The sequence below is a fragment of the Bufo gargarizans genome, chromosome 1 (genome assembly GCF_014858855.1).
Source record: "Bufo gargarizans isolate SCDJY-AF-19 chromosome 1, ASM1485885v1, whole genome shotgun sequence".
In the NCBI taxonomy this organism is placed as follows: domain Eukaryota; kingdom Metazoa; phylum Chordata; class Amphibia; order Anura; family Bufonidae; genus Bufo; species Bufo gargarizans.
This window is the reverse complement of record NC_058080.1, coordinates 72,478,459-72,493,824: the sequence shown is the minus strand read 5'-3', so window position 1 is coordinate 72,493,824 and position 15,366 is coordinate 72,478,459. Positions and strand designations below refer to the sequence as shown.

The 15,366-nt window shown below is 47.6% G+C and overlaps 2 protein-coding genes across 5 annotated transcripts in view; both read left to right on the top strand.

Annotated features, from left to right (window-relative positions):
- SLC2A9 (solute carrier family 2 member 9) overlaps positions 1-15,366 on the top strand; it is a 1,019,898-nt gene that overhangs the window by 584,695 nt on the left and 419,837 nt on the right. The gene's annotated exons all lie outside the window — the stretch shown is intronic.
- The window catches only part of GLP1R (glucagon like peptide 1 receptor), a 51,075-nt gene that overhangs the window by 34,613 nt on the left and 1,096 nt on the right, over positions 1-15,366 (top strand). For both annotated transcript variants that reach the window (XM_044296394.1, XM_044296403.1), the window contains exons 4-7: positions 822-891; positions 1,364-1,452; positions 11,471-11,609; positions 11,943-11,984. In XM_044296394.1, the coding sequence (XP_044152329.1) occupies positions 822-891; positions 1,364-1,452; positions 11,471-11,609; positions 11,943-11,984 (340 nt within the window). The remainder of the gene's footprint in view (positions 1-821; positions 892-1,363; positions 1,453-11,470; positions 11,610-11,942; positions 11,985-15,366) is intronic.

The following is a 15,366-nucleotide window of genomic DNA, read 5'->3' as shown; positions in this document are numbered from 1 at the left end:
ATAAACAACCTGGACTTCAGGTTGATACATTTTGCCTGCACCGATACATTGTAGCAAACTGTCAGGACTGGAGAGACACAGTCTATGGACCAGGGTGGCGCTGTCTCTGAAAAGCACCAGAACCTTTTGTGATCTATGAGCCGAGGGGCGAGTCCTGGGCGGCAGGAAGATAAGCAATTGTATGGCAACTCCCTAACTACAGCTGGGGGGAGGGCGGTGGTGGTCTCAAGAACAATTCCTCCAGTCCTCCCATTGGTTGCTCGTTGTTTAGATAAAGATAACTTCATAGTAATTAAAACTTCCCGGATTTATTCCTTGTGCTGCTTCAGATCATTAAAGTCCCATAAAGCGGGTTGGGTGGGGGGGGGGGAGCAGCTGCCGCCATCTCCGGGGAATAATATAAACGAGGCGATGGCGATTCGGCGGCAGCTGTTCTGCTGCAGGTTCATTCGTGCCTCATCCTCCATGTATTCATTTTAAATGGCCGCATAATAGTTCTCACAGCACACGAAAGGTTAACAAAGAACTGAGCAACAGAGCTGGCGCGTTTCACTCAGGCCAATAAAACGCGTGGGACCCATAAATCCCATCAGATAGTGCAGTGTGGAGAGCGCGGAGAGGGTTAGTGATTGGCATGGAGTAGTTGAGACATCAACATGTCAGATGACATAACAGACAGCGCACAAATCACTGCAGATGGATGAACGCCAGTGTCGGGCCAAAACGCGTTCAGATCTTACTAAATCATCACGTAAACAGGGACATTTGTCAGAATTAGGGGTTTAAACGCGGAGTAATCAATCATTGTGTCTTCTCTGCAGCTGCTGGACTCGGAATTACAATATGAACTACTGGCTCATCATCCGCCTGCCTATCCTCATCGCCATCGGGGTGAGTCGTCAGTGACAAGAACTTCAGGTTCATTATCAGCTCCGATCCAGACTTCTGGATTAAAGTTAGATAATCAGTGAATAGAGGAAATCCATCAGTAGAGATATAGGAAAGCCTTGTGAATGGAACATTAAAAGTGAATGTCTGTCCTAAATGGGCGTGAAATGGTTAACGGATTACCCTTAGAGCAGTCAGGGCTCCATCCACTGCTTAGAGAAAGATTTCCGAGATAAAATTTAGACTACCGGCAACCACCACTAGAGGGAGCCCAGGAGCTCGATGCATACTGGAAGCTCCTGAGCGCCCTCTGGTGGTGACTGGAGACTATTGTGCAGACCCTTACCAGTATTGATTCACGTTCTGCAATAGGGGGGCAACCACTGCTTGATTAGACCTGTGCTGACCTGAGTGAGGCGTGAGGCACGAGGCACAGACTGTCATACATTATGAATCTTCCCTCTTCTGCCCACAGGTGAATTTTGTCATATTCATACGGGTAATCTGTATCATCATATCAAAACTGCAGGCAAATCTGATGTGTAGAACGGACACTAAGTGCAGGTAAGTCGGCTGACCACCCACGCTGTCAGCCATTATCAGCAATGTTAGAATAATGTAATTGGTATAATCCGCCCAGTTACTGATATACAGGCCCCTCCCCTTATTGAGGCCCCTCCCCTCTCTGTGCTGCCGTTATCCAATCATCTTCTTTCCCCGTTGGACGTTCAGTTTATAATCTTCAGCTCTCCATGCACAGACATCCTATGGAGCTCATGCACTGCAGCCAGTCTGAGAGCAGAGCTGCAGTGTAAAGCATGGGGAAGAGACAGGCTGAGCCTTTGCTGAGAGAATCATGCTACCGTAGACTCCATAAGACATTGCAGCTAAGCTGGAGTCACTGGTTATAGCTGAGCCACACAGCAGCCACACATCCAAAGCCTGGTCGCCCACAGTGTATGGTGCCAGGATGTTGGCGTGTGATCTTAATATTTTCTTATAAACATATCGCCACGTCCGAAAAGTCCAAACTATTAAAATATAAAAAAATTCCTATGTGGTAAGCGCTGTAAAAAATAAAAACCATAAGCCCCACCCACCCCCAGGACTTCACACTTGTACTTTGTGTTGGTCTATAACATAAAAACACAGTGAAATACATAAAAATTTGTGGGTGTAAAGTAAAAAAATGTGGAAAAGTCCAGGGGGTATGAATACTTTTTCAAGGCACTGTAAAGTTACAGAGGAGAAGCTGCAGAGTGTCACCTTATTACCCGCAGCCAGACGAATCATGATACATTGTTACGACATCCAGCTGCTACACACCATTCCATCCGCAATGTCCCGTAATGGGCTAAAACAGAGTCTGCAAATGAAGTGACCCCGGCCCTCAGCTGATGACTGCTGCAGCTCGTCACAGTGTAACGGTGTAGTTATCTCACTGTACAAATTAACAGCGACCTCCCTAAAACTCCTGAAATAAAGTCGTAATGATGGCGGTAATGCAGCCGTTTATATTCAGGAGGATGGCGTCGCGGTCCCGGCCTTGAATCCTGAGCCGTCTCTGCGTTCTGCTGAGTGTGCACTTTAGCATAAATCTAATACCAATGAAATCAGGAGGCGCGCCACAGATAAACTGGAGGGCACTAACGGTTCAAAATATAATACCCAAAACCAGAAAAGCCAAATGCCTCAGAGAACCGCAGTAATGTGCACATCCAAGATTTATAAAAACAATCAAGCGATTTTATTGGACAACACAAATATACAGACATTTAACAATTGTATATAATAAACCTCGTGCTGGTAAATTCATGGCCGACCAAAGTCCATATATAAGGAAACGCGTGTAGTCCGGGGTAGGATACAGTACAATACAGCAGAAGGCAAAAACAAAGATAATCAATAATAATGTAGCATCGAAGAATGAAAAATACCTGACCAAAGAATGAAGGACAGCAGCCAAAAGGCCCGGACTAGTAGGTGAGGCTATGTTTGGAAAAAAGAAACCGCCCCGCGCGTATCGCCGGTAAAGTGCAGCTTCCTCAGGGGTAAAACTCTGCATGTAGCAGTGTCCCATATATACCTGTATGATTAATGCTAAATGATAATAATATAATAGTCACCTGTGTAACTTTACAGTGAAGAGAGTAAGGGAGTGCTCGTGGCGTCCCAGGAATCGAGCCGCGCATGCGCAAAATGGCCGCGGACCGGAAGTGTCATGAAGCAAGTGATCAAAGTAGGAAACGTGCGTATCCAAGGTGGAACGAATAATGCGCTTCAAGTAAGACAAATATAGAGAACAATAAAGAAATGTGTCAATAATACCACATAGAAGGTCAGACGTGGACGCGAACCTCTGGTGAAATCAGGAAAAACGTCCCGAACTAAGCTGAACGAACCAAATCATGAACTTGTGTCCGATCGACATAACATGATTATAATATGATTGAGTCAGTGACAATGGTAATTCCATAAGTGAATCCATAATAATGATTATTCAATGATAAAGACAATTATTGTCCAGGAATATGGCGCATGCGCTAAACATAAAACACAAACGCACTGCGAATAACCAAAAATACAAAGACCTAAAAAGAGGAGGATGATCGTGACTGTATCAATCAGACCGACATAAATGAATAATCATGTAACATGATAGTGTGATATAAATATACTATGATTATAATTCATAATTATAAAATATATGTTTTAATTTATTGACCAATAAATATTTTAAAAAGAAAGAATTCTTAATAATAATTATAACTTTTGATTTATAAATCACCCTACTAATAAAAAAACGTAAAGACAATAGAATGCAGCACGGGGCCTGGGACGCCAGGAGCAAACACCATGAAAAGGGAAAGGAAAAGAGCCAAAAAGGAAGAAAAAACTTAAAAGAAGAAACACGAAAAAGAAAATTCAAAAGAATATATAAAGAATACATACAATGTAATAGTAATGGGGCTTATGATATAATAGCATAACATGGAACAATGAATAGAGGAGAACAAAGTACCAGAAGATAAGGTTTGCCGATGAGGCTTCATTCAGTCCATGATAGAGGGACATTCATGAAGGTGCAAAGCCGCGCATCTGTGCATAAAGCTATAAATAAATAAATAAAAATTTATTATTAAAAATTAATTTAAAGAAAAAAGGTGAAATAGTGTATAAAATGTGTAAGAATGTGTGATTGCATGTATGTGTGTATATACTGTATGTATCTAATAAATATAAAAAAATTATAAAAATGTGTCTTATATTCTGTTGTGATGAAAAAATGTCTGAAAATGTGCAAGAAACATAATTACCCATAAAAACCAACAAAGGTGAATTCTTCATTCATCCCATTTGGTGCGAATCAGTCAAGGTCAACAATCCATCTGGATTGGAGACGAGGAGCTGCGGGTAGTGGACGTCCCCCTCAGGTTACTACGTTCCCATCCAACTCCAGAGACTTTTAAACCATTGGTGACAATCCAAGAAATGTGGTATTACTGACACATTTCTTTATTGTTCTCTATATTTGTCTTACTTGAAGCGCATTATTCGTTCCACCTTGGATACGCACGTTTCCTACTTTGATCACTTGCTTCATGACACTTCCGGTCCGCGGCCATTTTGCGCATGCGCGGCTCGATTCCTGGGACGCCACGAGCACTCCCTTACTCTCTTCACTGTAAAGTTACACAGGTGACTATTATATTATTATCATTTAGCATTAATCATACAGGTATATATGGGACACTGCTACATGCAGAGTTTTACCCCTGAGGAAGCTGCACTTTACCGGCGATACGCGCGGGGCGTTTTCTTTTTTCCAAACATAGCCTCACCTACTAGTCCGGGCCTTTTTGCTGCTGTCCTTCATTCTTTGGTCAGGTATTATTTTTCATTCTTTGATGCTACATTATTATTGATTGATTATCTTTGTTTTTGCCTTCTGCTGTATTGTACTGTATTCTACCCCGGACTACACATGCTTCCTTATATATGGACTTTGGTCGGCCATGAATTTGTTTCTGGTTTTATATTCACCAGCACGAGGTTTATTATATACAATTGTTAAAGAAATATTCCCATCTTGCTTTTTGAATCTTCCCAGCAGTGGATGTGCTGATAACTTCCTGGTTTGGCTCAGGCAGTGGAGTGAAGGCCACGCCTCCTCATGACTCACCCTCAGAGCTCAGTCCTTGCTGCTGGTTCATGTGGATGAGTCATCAGTCTGGCAGCCTGCAGAGTATGTAAAGCCCATCCCCCTGCTGGGGAATCACTCAGTGACCACTGACCAATGCTAGTGAACTAATGTAGTAACTTGTGGCTGTCCTGCATTCTAATACACTTACACATAAAACCTGTGTTACAAACCCATTCTGTGCAGCAAAAACAATAAATCACTACAGCCCAAATGCATGTTAGCTAGTAGCCATATGATCTGTGCTAGATATTGTCACGGCCACGGTTATGGTCGTGACTCCTTGGGAGCCGCATACAGTTCCGCATACAGTTGCCCGCGGTTTTGGTTGTTGTGTCAACCGCAGCTGAGGCATGATGTGTTTGGCCTCAGTGCGGTTGCCGCGGACAACAGCTTTGTGTGCGGTTTCCGGGGAGTTGTGTGCGTGTGTGGATGCACTTTGTTTGTATGTCTGGTGTGCACTGTAGTATGTTTGGTGCGCACGGACATCGTCCTTTCACTGTGGCTGCCCGTGGCAACGTTTGGTAATGTACATGTGGTGGCACTGTCTCGGCCTTCGGGCTGTCTCCCAGGACGGCTGCCACCCGTGTCGTTGCCAGCGGCAACAGCCACAGGGTGATCTTAGTTTGGTCACTTCCCCTGTATGTTTGGAGTTTCCCTTCTGTGGTGTTTGTAGGGTTAACTCCCTTCCCAGTGTGTGTGAGAATGATGTCACTGGGTGTGGTTGACCGGTGGGTGTGGCCTTTGGGCCTATATAACCTCTCTCTGTGGCAGGGCTCAGTAGGTTGCTGCAGCCTTGCTAGCTGGAGCAGCCGCCTGTGTTTTTCCATCTGCCTGTGAGAGCCACCACTGTGGTCATAAGATTTATGTATGCCTATGTCTTTCTGTGTGTGTTGTAGCTAGTTTGTCTGTTGGGACTTTCACATGTGTTTGTGCAGCATACGGTTCTGGATCCTTGTCTGTTTAGGGATCCAGTCAGCAGGGCTGTGGCAGGTTGGTGAACTTGTTGTTCGCCTGCCATTTCCGTGTTGCTGTTTCTGTCCCCCTTTTTCCCAACAGCTTGGCCATTGAGGCTCCTGCTCCTCCGTGTCAAGGAGGAGTAGGTCGTCTTACCCAGCTCCTAGCTCAGGGATCTGCGGAGGGTAAGATAGGGCTCCGAGGTTCCTGCGCATGGGCCCTCCTACCCTAAAGGTTGGCCCATGCAGGTTAGGAGTTAGGGTCAGGGTAGGGATGCGTGAGGAGGTGACCTGCTCCCTATCCTGTGGCCTCATGGCCGAGTAGCCACTATAACACCTGGCATCTCACGGCTGAGGGTTTCCCCCATCCTCAGCCGTGACAGATATAGATAGATATATTCACAGACTTATTACCCAGCTTTCCCGGTGTCTGGTATTATCACTGACTTATTACCCAGCTTATGGGGGGGCATCTGTGGATGGCACTTATGGGGGGGCATCTGTGGATGGGACTTATGGTGGGGCATCTGCGGATGGCACTTATGGGGGGGCATCTGTGGATGGCACTTATGGGGGGGGCATCTGTGGATGGCACTTATGGGGGGGGCATCTGTGGATGGCACTTATGGGGGGGGCATCTGCGGATGGCACTTATGGGGGGGGCATCTGCGGATGGCACTTATGGGGGGGGCATCTGCGGATGGCACTTATGGGGGGGCATCTGCGGATGGCACTTATGGGGGGGCATCTGCGGATGGCACTTATGGGGGGGGCATCTGCGGATGGCACTTATTGGGGGGCATCTGCGGATGGCACTTATTGGGGGGCATCTGTGGATGGCACTTATGGGGGGCATCTGTGGATGGCACTTATGTGGGGGCATTTGTGGATGGCACTTATGGGGGGGCATCTGTGGATGGCACTTATGGGGTGGGGGGGCATTTGTGAATGGAACTTATGGGGGGGCCCATTTGTGGATGGCACTTATGGGGGGGCATCTGTGGATGGCACTTATGGGGGGGCATCTGTGGATGGCACTTATGGGGGGGCATCTGTGGATGGCACTTATGGGGGGGCATCTGTGGATGGCACTTATGGGGGGGCATCTGTGGATGGCACTTATGGGGGGGCATCTGTGGATGGCACTTATGGGGGGCATCTGTGGATGGTACTTATGGGGGGCATCTGTGGATGGCTCTTATGGGGTGGGGGGCAGCTGTGGATTGCCGCCTGGACTCCTTCTGGGCGCCGGAGCACACGGCCTCCTCGGTTGCTATGACGCCGTGCGCTCCCTCCTGCTGCCGGGAAACAGTAATACACTGCTATGATCTATAAGAGAGTATCACTGTATTTCGGCAGCAGGAGGGAGCGCACGGCGTCATAGCAACCGAGGACGCCGTGCTCTCTGGTGCCCAGAAGGAGTCGGCCTGGGACTAATAGGGGAGCATCTGCAGGATCTCTTTGGGCATGCGCGGCCTCAGCCAGCGTGCGCGTTCTTGAGCGGCCGGCTGGGGAGAAGGTAGGACATTGTGCGCAGGCGCGGCCCATACAAGCCCCGCAAGTATGTGGCCGTATCCATGGGATACCAGCATAAACACAGGGGAGTGAAAGGAGCATTTTTATGCCGAATGGTATGTTTTTTTTTAATTACATGTATAATAAGAAATGTTCAGTGGGGGGCAATGATTTAATGTAACCCTATTTAATGAAGTGGAAATACCCCTTTAAATGTCTGAATATTTGTGTTGTCCAAAAAAATCGCTTGATTGTTTTTATAATTCTTGGAGGTGCATATTACTGCGGTTCTCTGAGGCATTTGGCTTTTCTGGTTTTCACCTTAGCATAAAGACTCTCCCAGGATGGAGGGGGTTATAGTCCTCATTAACGGAGGCGCAGGAATGATAGAAATAGATAGAAATTACAAGGAATTAGTTCCAGCACGAAACAATGAATATCTGAAGAGACGGCGAATCATCACCTGCAACCTACCCACCTGTGCGAGAGCGCACTCCTCTCCTGAAATCCTCTGTGCTGCTGGGGACCCTGCTCCTTCCACTATGTAACTCTCAGCCTAAGACCTCCACTTGATCAGCACACTCCACTCCTGAAATCCTCTGTGCTGCTGGGGACCCTGCTCTTTCCACTATGTAACCCTCATTCTGTGATCTCCACAAGATCAGCACACTCCTCTCCTGAAATCCTCTGTGCTTCTGGGACCCCCGCTCCTTCCACTATGTTACTCTCAGCCTGTGACCTCCACATGATCAGCGCACTCCTCTCCTGAAATCCTCTGTGCTGCTGTGAGGGCCCTGCTCCTACCACTGTAACTTTCACCCTGTGACCTCTACTTGATCAGCACACTCCTCTCCTAAAAATCCTCTGTGCTGCTGTGAGGACCCTGCTCCTTCCACTATGTAACTCTCAGCCTGTGACCTCCACACGATCAGCGCACTCATCTCCTGAAATCCTCTGTGCTGCTGGGAGGACCCTGCTCCTTCCACTATGTAACTCTCAGCCTGTGACCTCCACACGATCAGCTCACTCCTCTCCTGAAATCCTCTGTGCTGCTGGGAGGACCCTGCTCCTTTCACTATGTAACTCTCACCCTGTGACCTCCACAAGATCAGCACACTCCTGAAATCCTCTGTGCTGCTGGGACCCTGCTCCTTCTGTCATTCCAGGTTTTTAGCAGTTTTAGATTTTTCTCATTTCTTTCCCTCCAGGGGGCGATAAAACCTTCGCGTTATTGGCTTAGTTACATTATTTTGCAGCTTCTCATTTGCGATGGTTTCATTCCGTGTCCTGCCACGATCCTGTGAACCACAGATATCCTACAGCTCTTCTAGGCAGAGAGAACAAGAGGAGAGGATGTGACTGTGGATATACAGGTCCTTCTAAAAAAATTAGCATATTGTGATAAAGTTCTTTATTTTCTGTAATGTGCTGATAAACATTAGACTTTCATATATTTTAGATTCATTACACACAACTGAAGTAGTTCAAGCCTTTTATTGTTTTAATATTGATGATTTTGGCCACAGCTCATGAAAACCCAAAATTCCTATCTAAAAAAATTAGCATATCATGAAAAGGTTCTCTAAACGAGCTATTAACCTAATCATCTGAATCAACTAATTACCTCTAAACACCTGCAAAAGATTCCTGAGGCTTTTACAAACTCCCAGCCTGGTTCATTACTCCAAACCGCAATCATGGGTAAGACTGCCGCCCTGACTGCTGTCCAGAAGGCCATCATTGACACCCTCAAGCAGGAGGGTAAGACACAGAAAGACATGTCTGAAGGAATAGGCTGTTCCCAGAGTGCTGTATCAAGGCACCTCAGTGGGAAGTCTGTGGGAAGGAAAAAGTGAGGCCGAAAACGCTGCACAACGAGAAGAGGTGACCGGACCCTGAGGAAGATTGTGGAGAAGGACCGATTCCAGACCTTGGGGGACCTGCGGAAGCAGTGGACTGAGTCTGGAGTAGAAACATCCAGAGCCCCCGTGTACAGGCGTGTGCAGGAAATGGGCTACAGGTGCCGCATTCCCCAGAAACAGCGGCAGAAGCGCCTGACCTGGGCTACAGAGAAGCAGCACTGGACTGTTGCATGTCATTCGGAAATCAAGGTGCCAGAGTCTGGAGGAAGACTGGGGAGAGGGAAATGCCAAAATGCCTGAAGTCCAGTGGCAAGTCCCCACAGTCAGTGATGGTCTGGGCGCCATGTCAGCTGCTGGTGTTGGTCCACTGTGTTTTATCAAGGGCAGGGTCAATGCAGCCGCTATCAGGAGATTTTGGAGCACTTCATGCTTCCATCTGCTGAAAAGCTTCATGGAGATGAAGATGTCATTTTTCAGCACGACCTGGCACCTGCTCACAGCGCCAACACCACTGGTAAATGGTTTACTGACCATGGTATTACTGTGCTCAACTGGCCTGCCAACTCTCCTGACCTGAACCCCATAGAGAATCTGTGGGATATTGGGAAGAGAAAGTTGAGAGACGCAAGACCCAACACTCTGGATGAGCTTAAGGCCGCTATCGAAGCATCCTGGGCCTCCATAACACCTCAGCAGTGCCACAGGCTGATTGCCTCCATGCCACGCCGCAGTGAAGCCTCCTGGGCCTCCATAACACCTCAGCAGTGCCACAGGCTGATGGCCTCCATGCCACGCCGCATTGAAGCCTCCTGGGCCTCCATAACACCTCAGCAGTGCCACAGGCTGATGGCCTCCATGCCACGCCGCAGTGAAGCCTCCTGGGCTTCCATAACACCTCAGCAGTGCCACAGGCTGATGGCCTCCATGCCACGCCGCATTGAAGCCTCCTGGGCCTCCATAACACCTCAGCAGTGCCACAGGCTGATTGCCTCCATGCCACGCCGCATTGAAGCATCCTGGGCCTCCATAACACCTCAGCAGTGCCACAGGCTGATGCCTCCATGCCACGCCGCATTGAAGCCTCCTGGGCCTCCATAACACCTCAGCAGTGCCACAGGCTGATTGCCTCCATGCCACGCCGCAGTGAAGCCTCCTGGGCCTCCATAACACCTCAGCAGTGCCACAGGCTGATTGCCTCCATGCCACGCCGCATTGAAGCATCCTGGGCCTCCATAACACCTCAGCAGTGCCACAGGCTGATTGCCTCCATGCCACGCCGCATTGAAGCCTCCTGGGCCTCCATAACACCTCAGCAGTGCCACAGGCTGATTGCCTCCATGCCACGCCGCATTGAAGCAGTGATTTCTGCAAAAGGATTCCCGACCAAGTATTGAGTGCAGAACTGAACATAATTATTTGAAGGTTGACTTTTTTTGTATTAAAAACACTTTTCTTTTATTGGTCGGATGAAATATGCTAATTTTTTGAGATAGGAAATTTGGGTTTTTATGAGCTGTGGCCAAAATCATCAATATTAAAACAATAAAAGGCTTGAGCTACTTCAGTTGTGTGTAATGAATCTAAAATATATGAAAGTCTAATGTTTATCAGCACATTACAGAAAATAATGAACTTTATCACAATATGCTAATTTTTTTAGAAGGACCTGTAGATGTCACTGAGGATCTGCAGGTGACAATGTGGAATATAATGAGGGGCATCAGTGGTTGTCATCATGATAACAAATGGCAGAAATCACATTTGACATTCTCCGGGGAATTTTTTAGGAATTAGAAATCTGTGACCTTCACCGAAGGGTCTGCACCCCCTTTAATTAGAGATGGTAGTGATCTTGTCATCCAGAGCTGCATTCATAATTCTGCTGGTTTTCTGACAGCCAGGATCTCTCCTCTCACTGCTGCCCCCTGCAGGTTCAGTGACTGTAGAGCATGCTCCGCTGTGCTGTATTATTACGTGTTTCCGCAGACTGAATGGTGGTGTCATATATATATATACACACCGCCATATCCATTCCTGTGTCTCCTCAGACTCGCAAAATCCACGCTGACGCTGATCCCGCTCCTGGGGACGCACGAGATCATCTTCGCCTTCATCACTGATGAACACGCCAAAGGGTCCTTACGGTACATCAAGCTGTTCTTTGAACTCTCCTTCAGCTCCTTCCAGGTGAGAGACGCCATTTTCCCACATTCCTGTAGGGGGCGGTATAATAATATCACCTATAAGGCGGTGACGAGATGGGGAAATATGTACATGTGCAGCACAGCTGAGTTTGTCATTTGGCACAACTGAAATTAGAATCTATTCTCAATAAAGTGTTCTGCATGTATCAATGTGCACAATAAGAAGCCACGGAATGGCGGTGTCAGCTCTGGGTTTGCTACAGTTGTATCCAACAGCACAAACCTCCTGTTCTGATAGTTTGCTACAATGTATCAGTCTGGAGTCCAGGATCCTCAGAGGTTCTCAGCTGCTCTAATCACTCTCTCTGTGTTCCAGGGTCTGATGGTGGCTGTACTGTACTGCTTCATCAACAACGAGGTAAGACGCAGCAGAGCTGAACCAGACACTACACAAAATAATCAGTCATTATCCTGTACCCCGAGTGTCAGTGTCATTATCCTGTACCCCGAGTGTCAGTGTCATTATCCCGTACCCCAAGTGTCAGTGTCATTATCCTGTACCCCGAGTGTCAGTGTCATTATCCTGTACCCCAAGTGTCAGTGTCATTATCCTGTACCCCAAGTGTCAGCGTCATTATCCTGTACCCCGAGTGTCAGTGTCATTATCCTGTACCCCGAGTGTCAGTGTCATTATCCTGTACCCCGAGTGTCAGTGTCATTATCCTGTACCCCGAGTGTCAGTGTCATTATCCTGTACCCCAGTGTCAGTGTCATTATCCTGTACCCCGAGTGTCAGTGTCATTATCCTTTACCCCGAGTGTCAGTGTCATTATCCTGTAGCCCGAGTGTCAGTGTCATTATCCTGTAGCCCGAGTGTCAGTGTCATTATCCTGTACCCCGAGTGTCAGTGTCATTATCCTGTACCCCGAGTGTCAGTGTCATTATCCTGTACCCCGAGTGTCAGTGTCATTATCCTGTACCCCCAGTGTCAGTGCCATTATCCTGTACCCCGAGTGTCAGTGTCATTATCCTGTACCCCCAGTGTCAGTGTCATTATCCTGTACCCCCAGTGTCATTATCCTGTACCCCAAGTGTCAGTGTCATTATCCTGTACCTCAAGTGTCAGTGTCATTATCCTGTACCTCAAGTGTCAGTGTCATTATCCTGTACCCCGAGTGCCAGTGTCATTATCCTGTACCCCGAGTGCCAGTGTCATTATCCTGTACCCCAAGTGTCAGTGTCATTATCCTGTACCCCAAGTGTCAGTGTCATTATCCTGTACCTCAAGTGTCAGTGTCATTATCCTGTACCTCAAGTGTCAGTGTCATTATCCTGTACCCCAAGTGTCAGTGTCATTATCCTGTACCTCGAGTGTCAGTGTCATTATCCTGTACCCCGAGTGTCATTATCCTGTACCCCGAGTGTCAGTGTCATTATCCTGTACCCCCAGTGTCAGTATCCTGTACCCCCAGTGTCATTGTCATTATCCTGTACCCCCAGTGTCATTGTCATTATCCTGTACCCCCAGTGTCAGTGTCATTATCCTGTACCCCAAGTGTCAGTGACATTATCCTGTACCCCGAGTGTCAGTGTCATTATCCTGTACACCAAATTCCAGTGTCATTATCCTGTACCCCAAGTGTCAGTGTCATTATCCTGTACCCCGAGTGTCAGTGTCATTATCCTGTACCCCGAGTGTCAGTGTCATTATCCTGTACCCCGAGTGTCAGTGTCATTATCCTGTACCCCCAGTATCAGTGTCATTATCCTGTACCCCCAGTGTCAGTGTCATTATCCTGTACCCCCAGTGTCAGTGTCATTATCCTGTACCCCCAGTGTCAGTGTCATTATCCTGTACCCCCAGTGTCAGTGTCATTATCCTGTACCCCCAGTGTCAGTGTCATTATCCTGTACCCCCAGTGTCAGTGTCATTATCCTGTACCCCCAGTGTCAGTGTCATTATCCTGTACCCCCAGTGTCAGTGTCATTATTCTGTACCCCGAGTGTCAGTGTCATTATTCTGTACCCCGAGTGTCAGTGTCATTATCCTGTACCTCGAGTGTCAGTGTCATTATCCTGTACCTCGAGTGTCAGTGTCATTATCCTGTACCCCGAGTGCCAGTGTCATTATCCTGGACCCCGAGTGCCAGTGTCATTATCCTGTACCCCGAGTGCCAGTGTCATTATCCTGTACCCCAAGTGTCAGTGTCATTATCCTGTACCTCAAGTGTCAGTGTCATTATCCTGCACCTCAAGTGTCAGTGTCATTATCCTGTACCTCAAGTGTCAGTGTCATTATCCTGTACCCCAAGTGTCAGTGTCATTATCCTGTACCCCAAGTGTCAGTGTCATTATCCTGTACCCCAAGTGTCAGTGTCATTATCCTGTACCCCAAGTGTCAGTGTCATTATCCTGTACCCCAAGTGTCAGTGTCATTATCCTGTACCTCAAGTGTCAGTGTCATTATCCTGTACCTCAAGTGTCAGTGTCATTATCCTGTACCTCGAGTGTCAGTGTCATTATCCTGTACCCCGAGTGTCATTATCCTGTACCCCGAGTGTCAGTGTCATTATCCTGTACCCCCAGTGTCAGTATCCTGTACCCCCAGTGTCATTGTCATTATCCTGTACCCCCAGTGTCATTGTCATTATCCTGTACCCCCAGTGTCAGTGTCATTATCCTGTACCCCAAGTGTCAGTGACATTATCCTGTACCCCGAGTGTCAGTGTCATTATCCTGTACACCAAATTCCAGTGTCAATATCCTGTACCCCAAGTGTCAGTGTCATTATCCTGTACCCCGAGTGTCAGTGTCATTATCCTGTACCCCGAGTGTCAGTGTCATTATCCTGTACCCCGAGTGTCAGTGTCATTATCCTGTACCCCAAGTGTCAGAGTCATTATCCTGTACCCCAAGTGTCAGAGTCATTATCCTGTACCCCAAGTGTCAGAGTCATTATCCTGTACCTCGAGTGTCAGTGTCATTATCCTGTACCCCGAGTGTCATTATCCTGTACCCCGAGTGTCATTATCCTGTACCCCGAGTGTCATTATCCTGTACCCCGAGTGTCAGTGTCATTATCCTGTACCCCCAGTGTCAGTATCCTGTACCCCCAGTGTCATTGTCATTATCCTGTACCCCCAGTGTCAGTGTCATTATCCTGTACCCCGAGTGTCAGTGTCATTATCCTGTACCCCAAGTGTCAGTGACATTATCCTGTACACCAAATTCCAGTGTCATTATCCTGTACCCCAAGTGTCAGTGACATTATCCTGTACCCCGAGTGTCAGTGTCATTATCCTGTACCCCGAGTGTCAGTGTCATTATCCTGTACCCCGAGTGTCAGCGTCATTATCCTGTACCCCGAGTGTCAGCGTCATTATCCTGTACCCCCAGTGTCAGTGTCATTATCCTGTACCCCCAGTGTCAGTGTCATTATCCTGTACCCCCAGTGTCAGTGTCATTATCCTGTACCCCCAGTGTCAGTGTCATTATCCTGTACCCCAGTGTCAGTGTCATTATCCTGTACCCCCAGTGTCAGTGTCATTATCCTGTACCCCAGTGTCAGTGTCATTATCCTGTACCCCCAGTGTCAGTGTCATTATCCTGTACCCCCAGTGTCAGTGTCATTATCCTGTACCCCCAGTGTCAGTGTCATTATCCTGTACCCCCAGTGTCAGTGTCATTATCCTGTACCCCCAGTGTCAGTGTCATTATCCTGTACCCCCAGTGTCAGTGTCATTATCCTGTACCCCCAGTGTCAGTGTCATTATCCTGTACCCCCAGTGTCAGTGTCATTA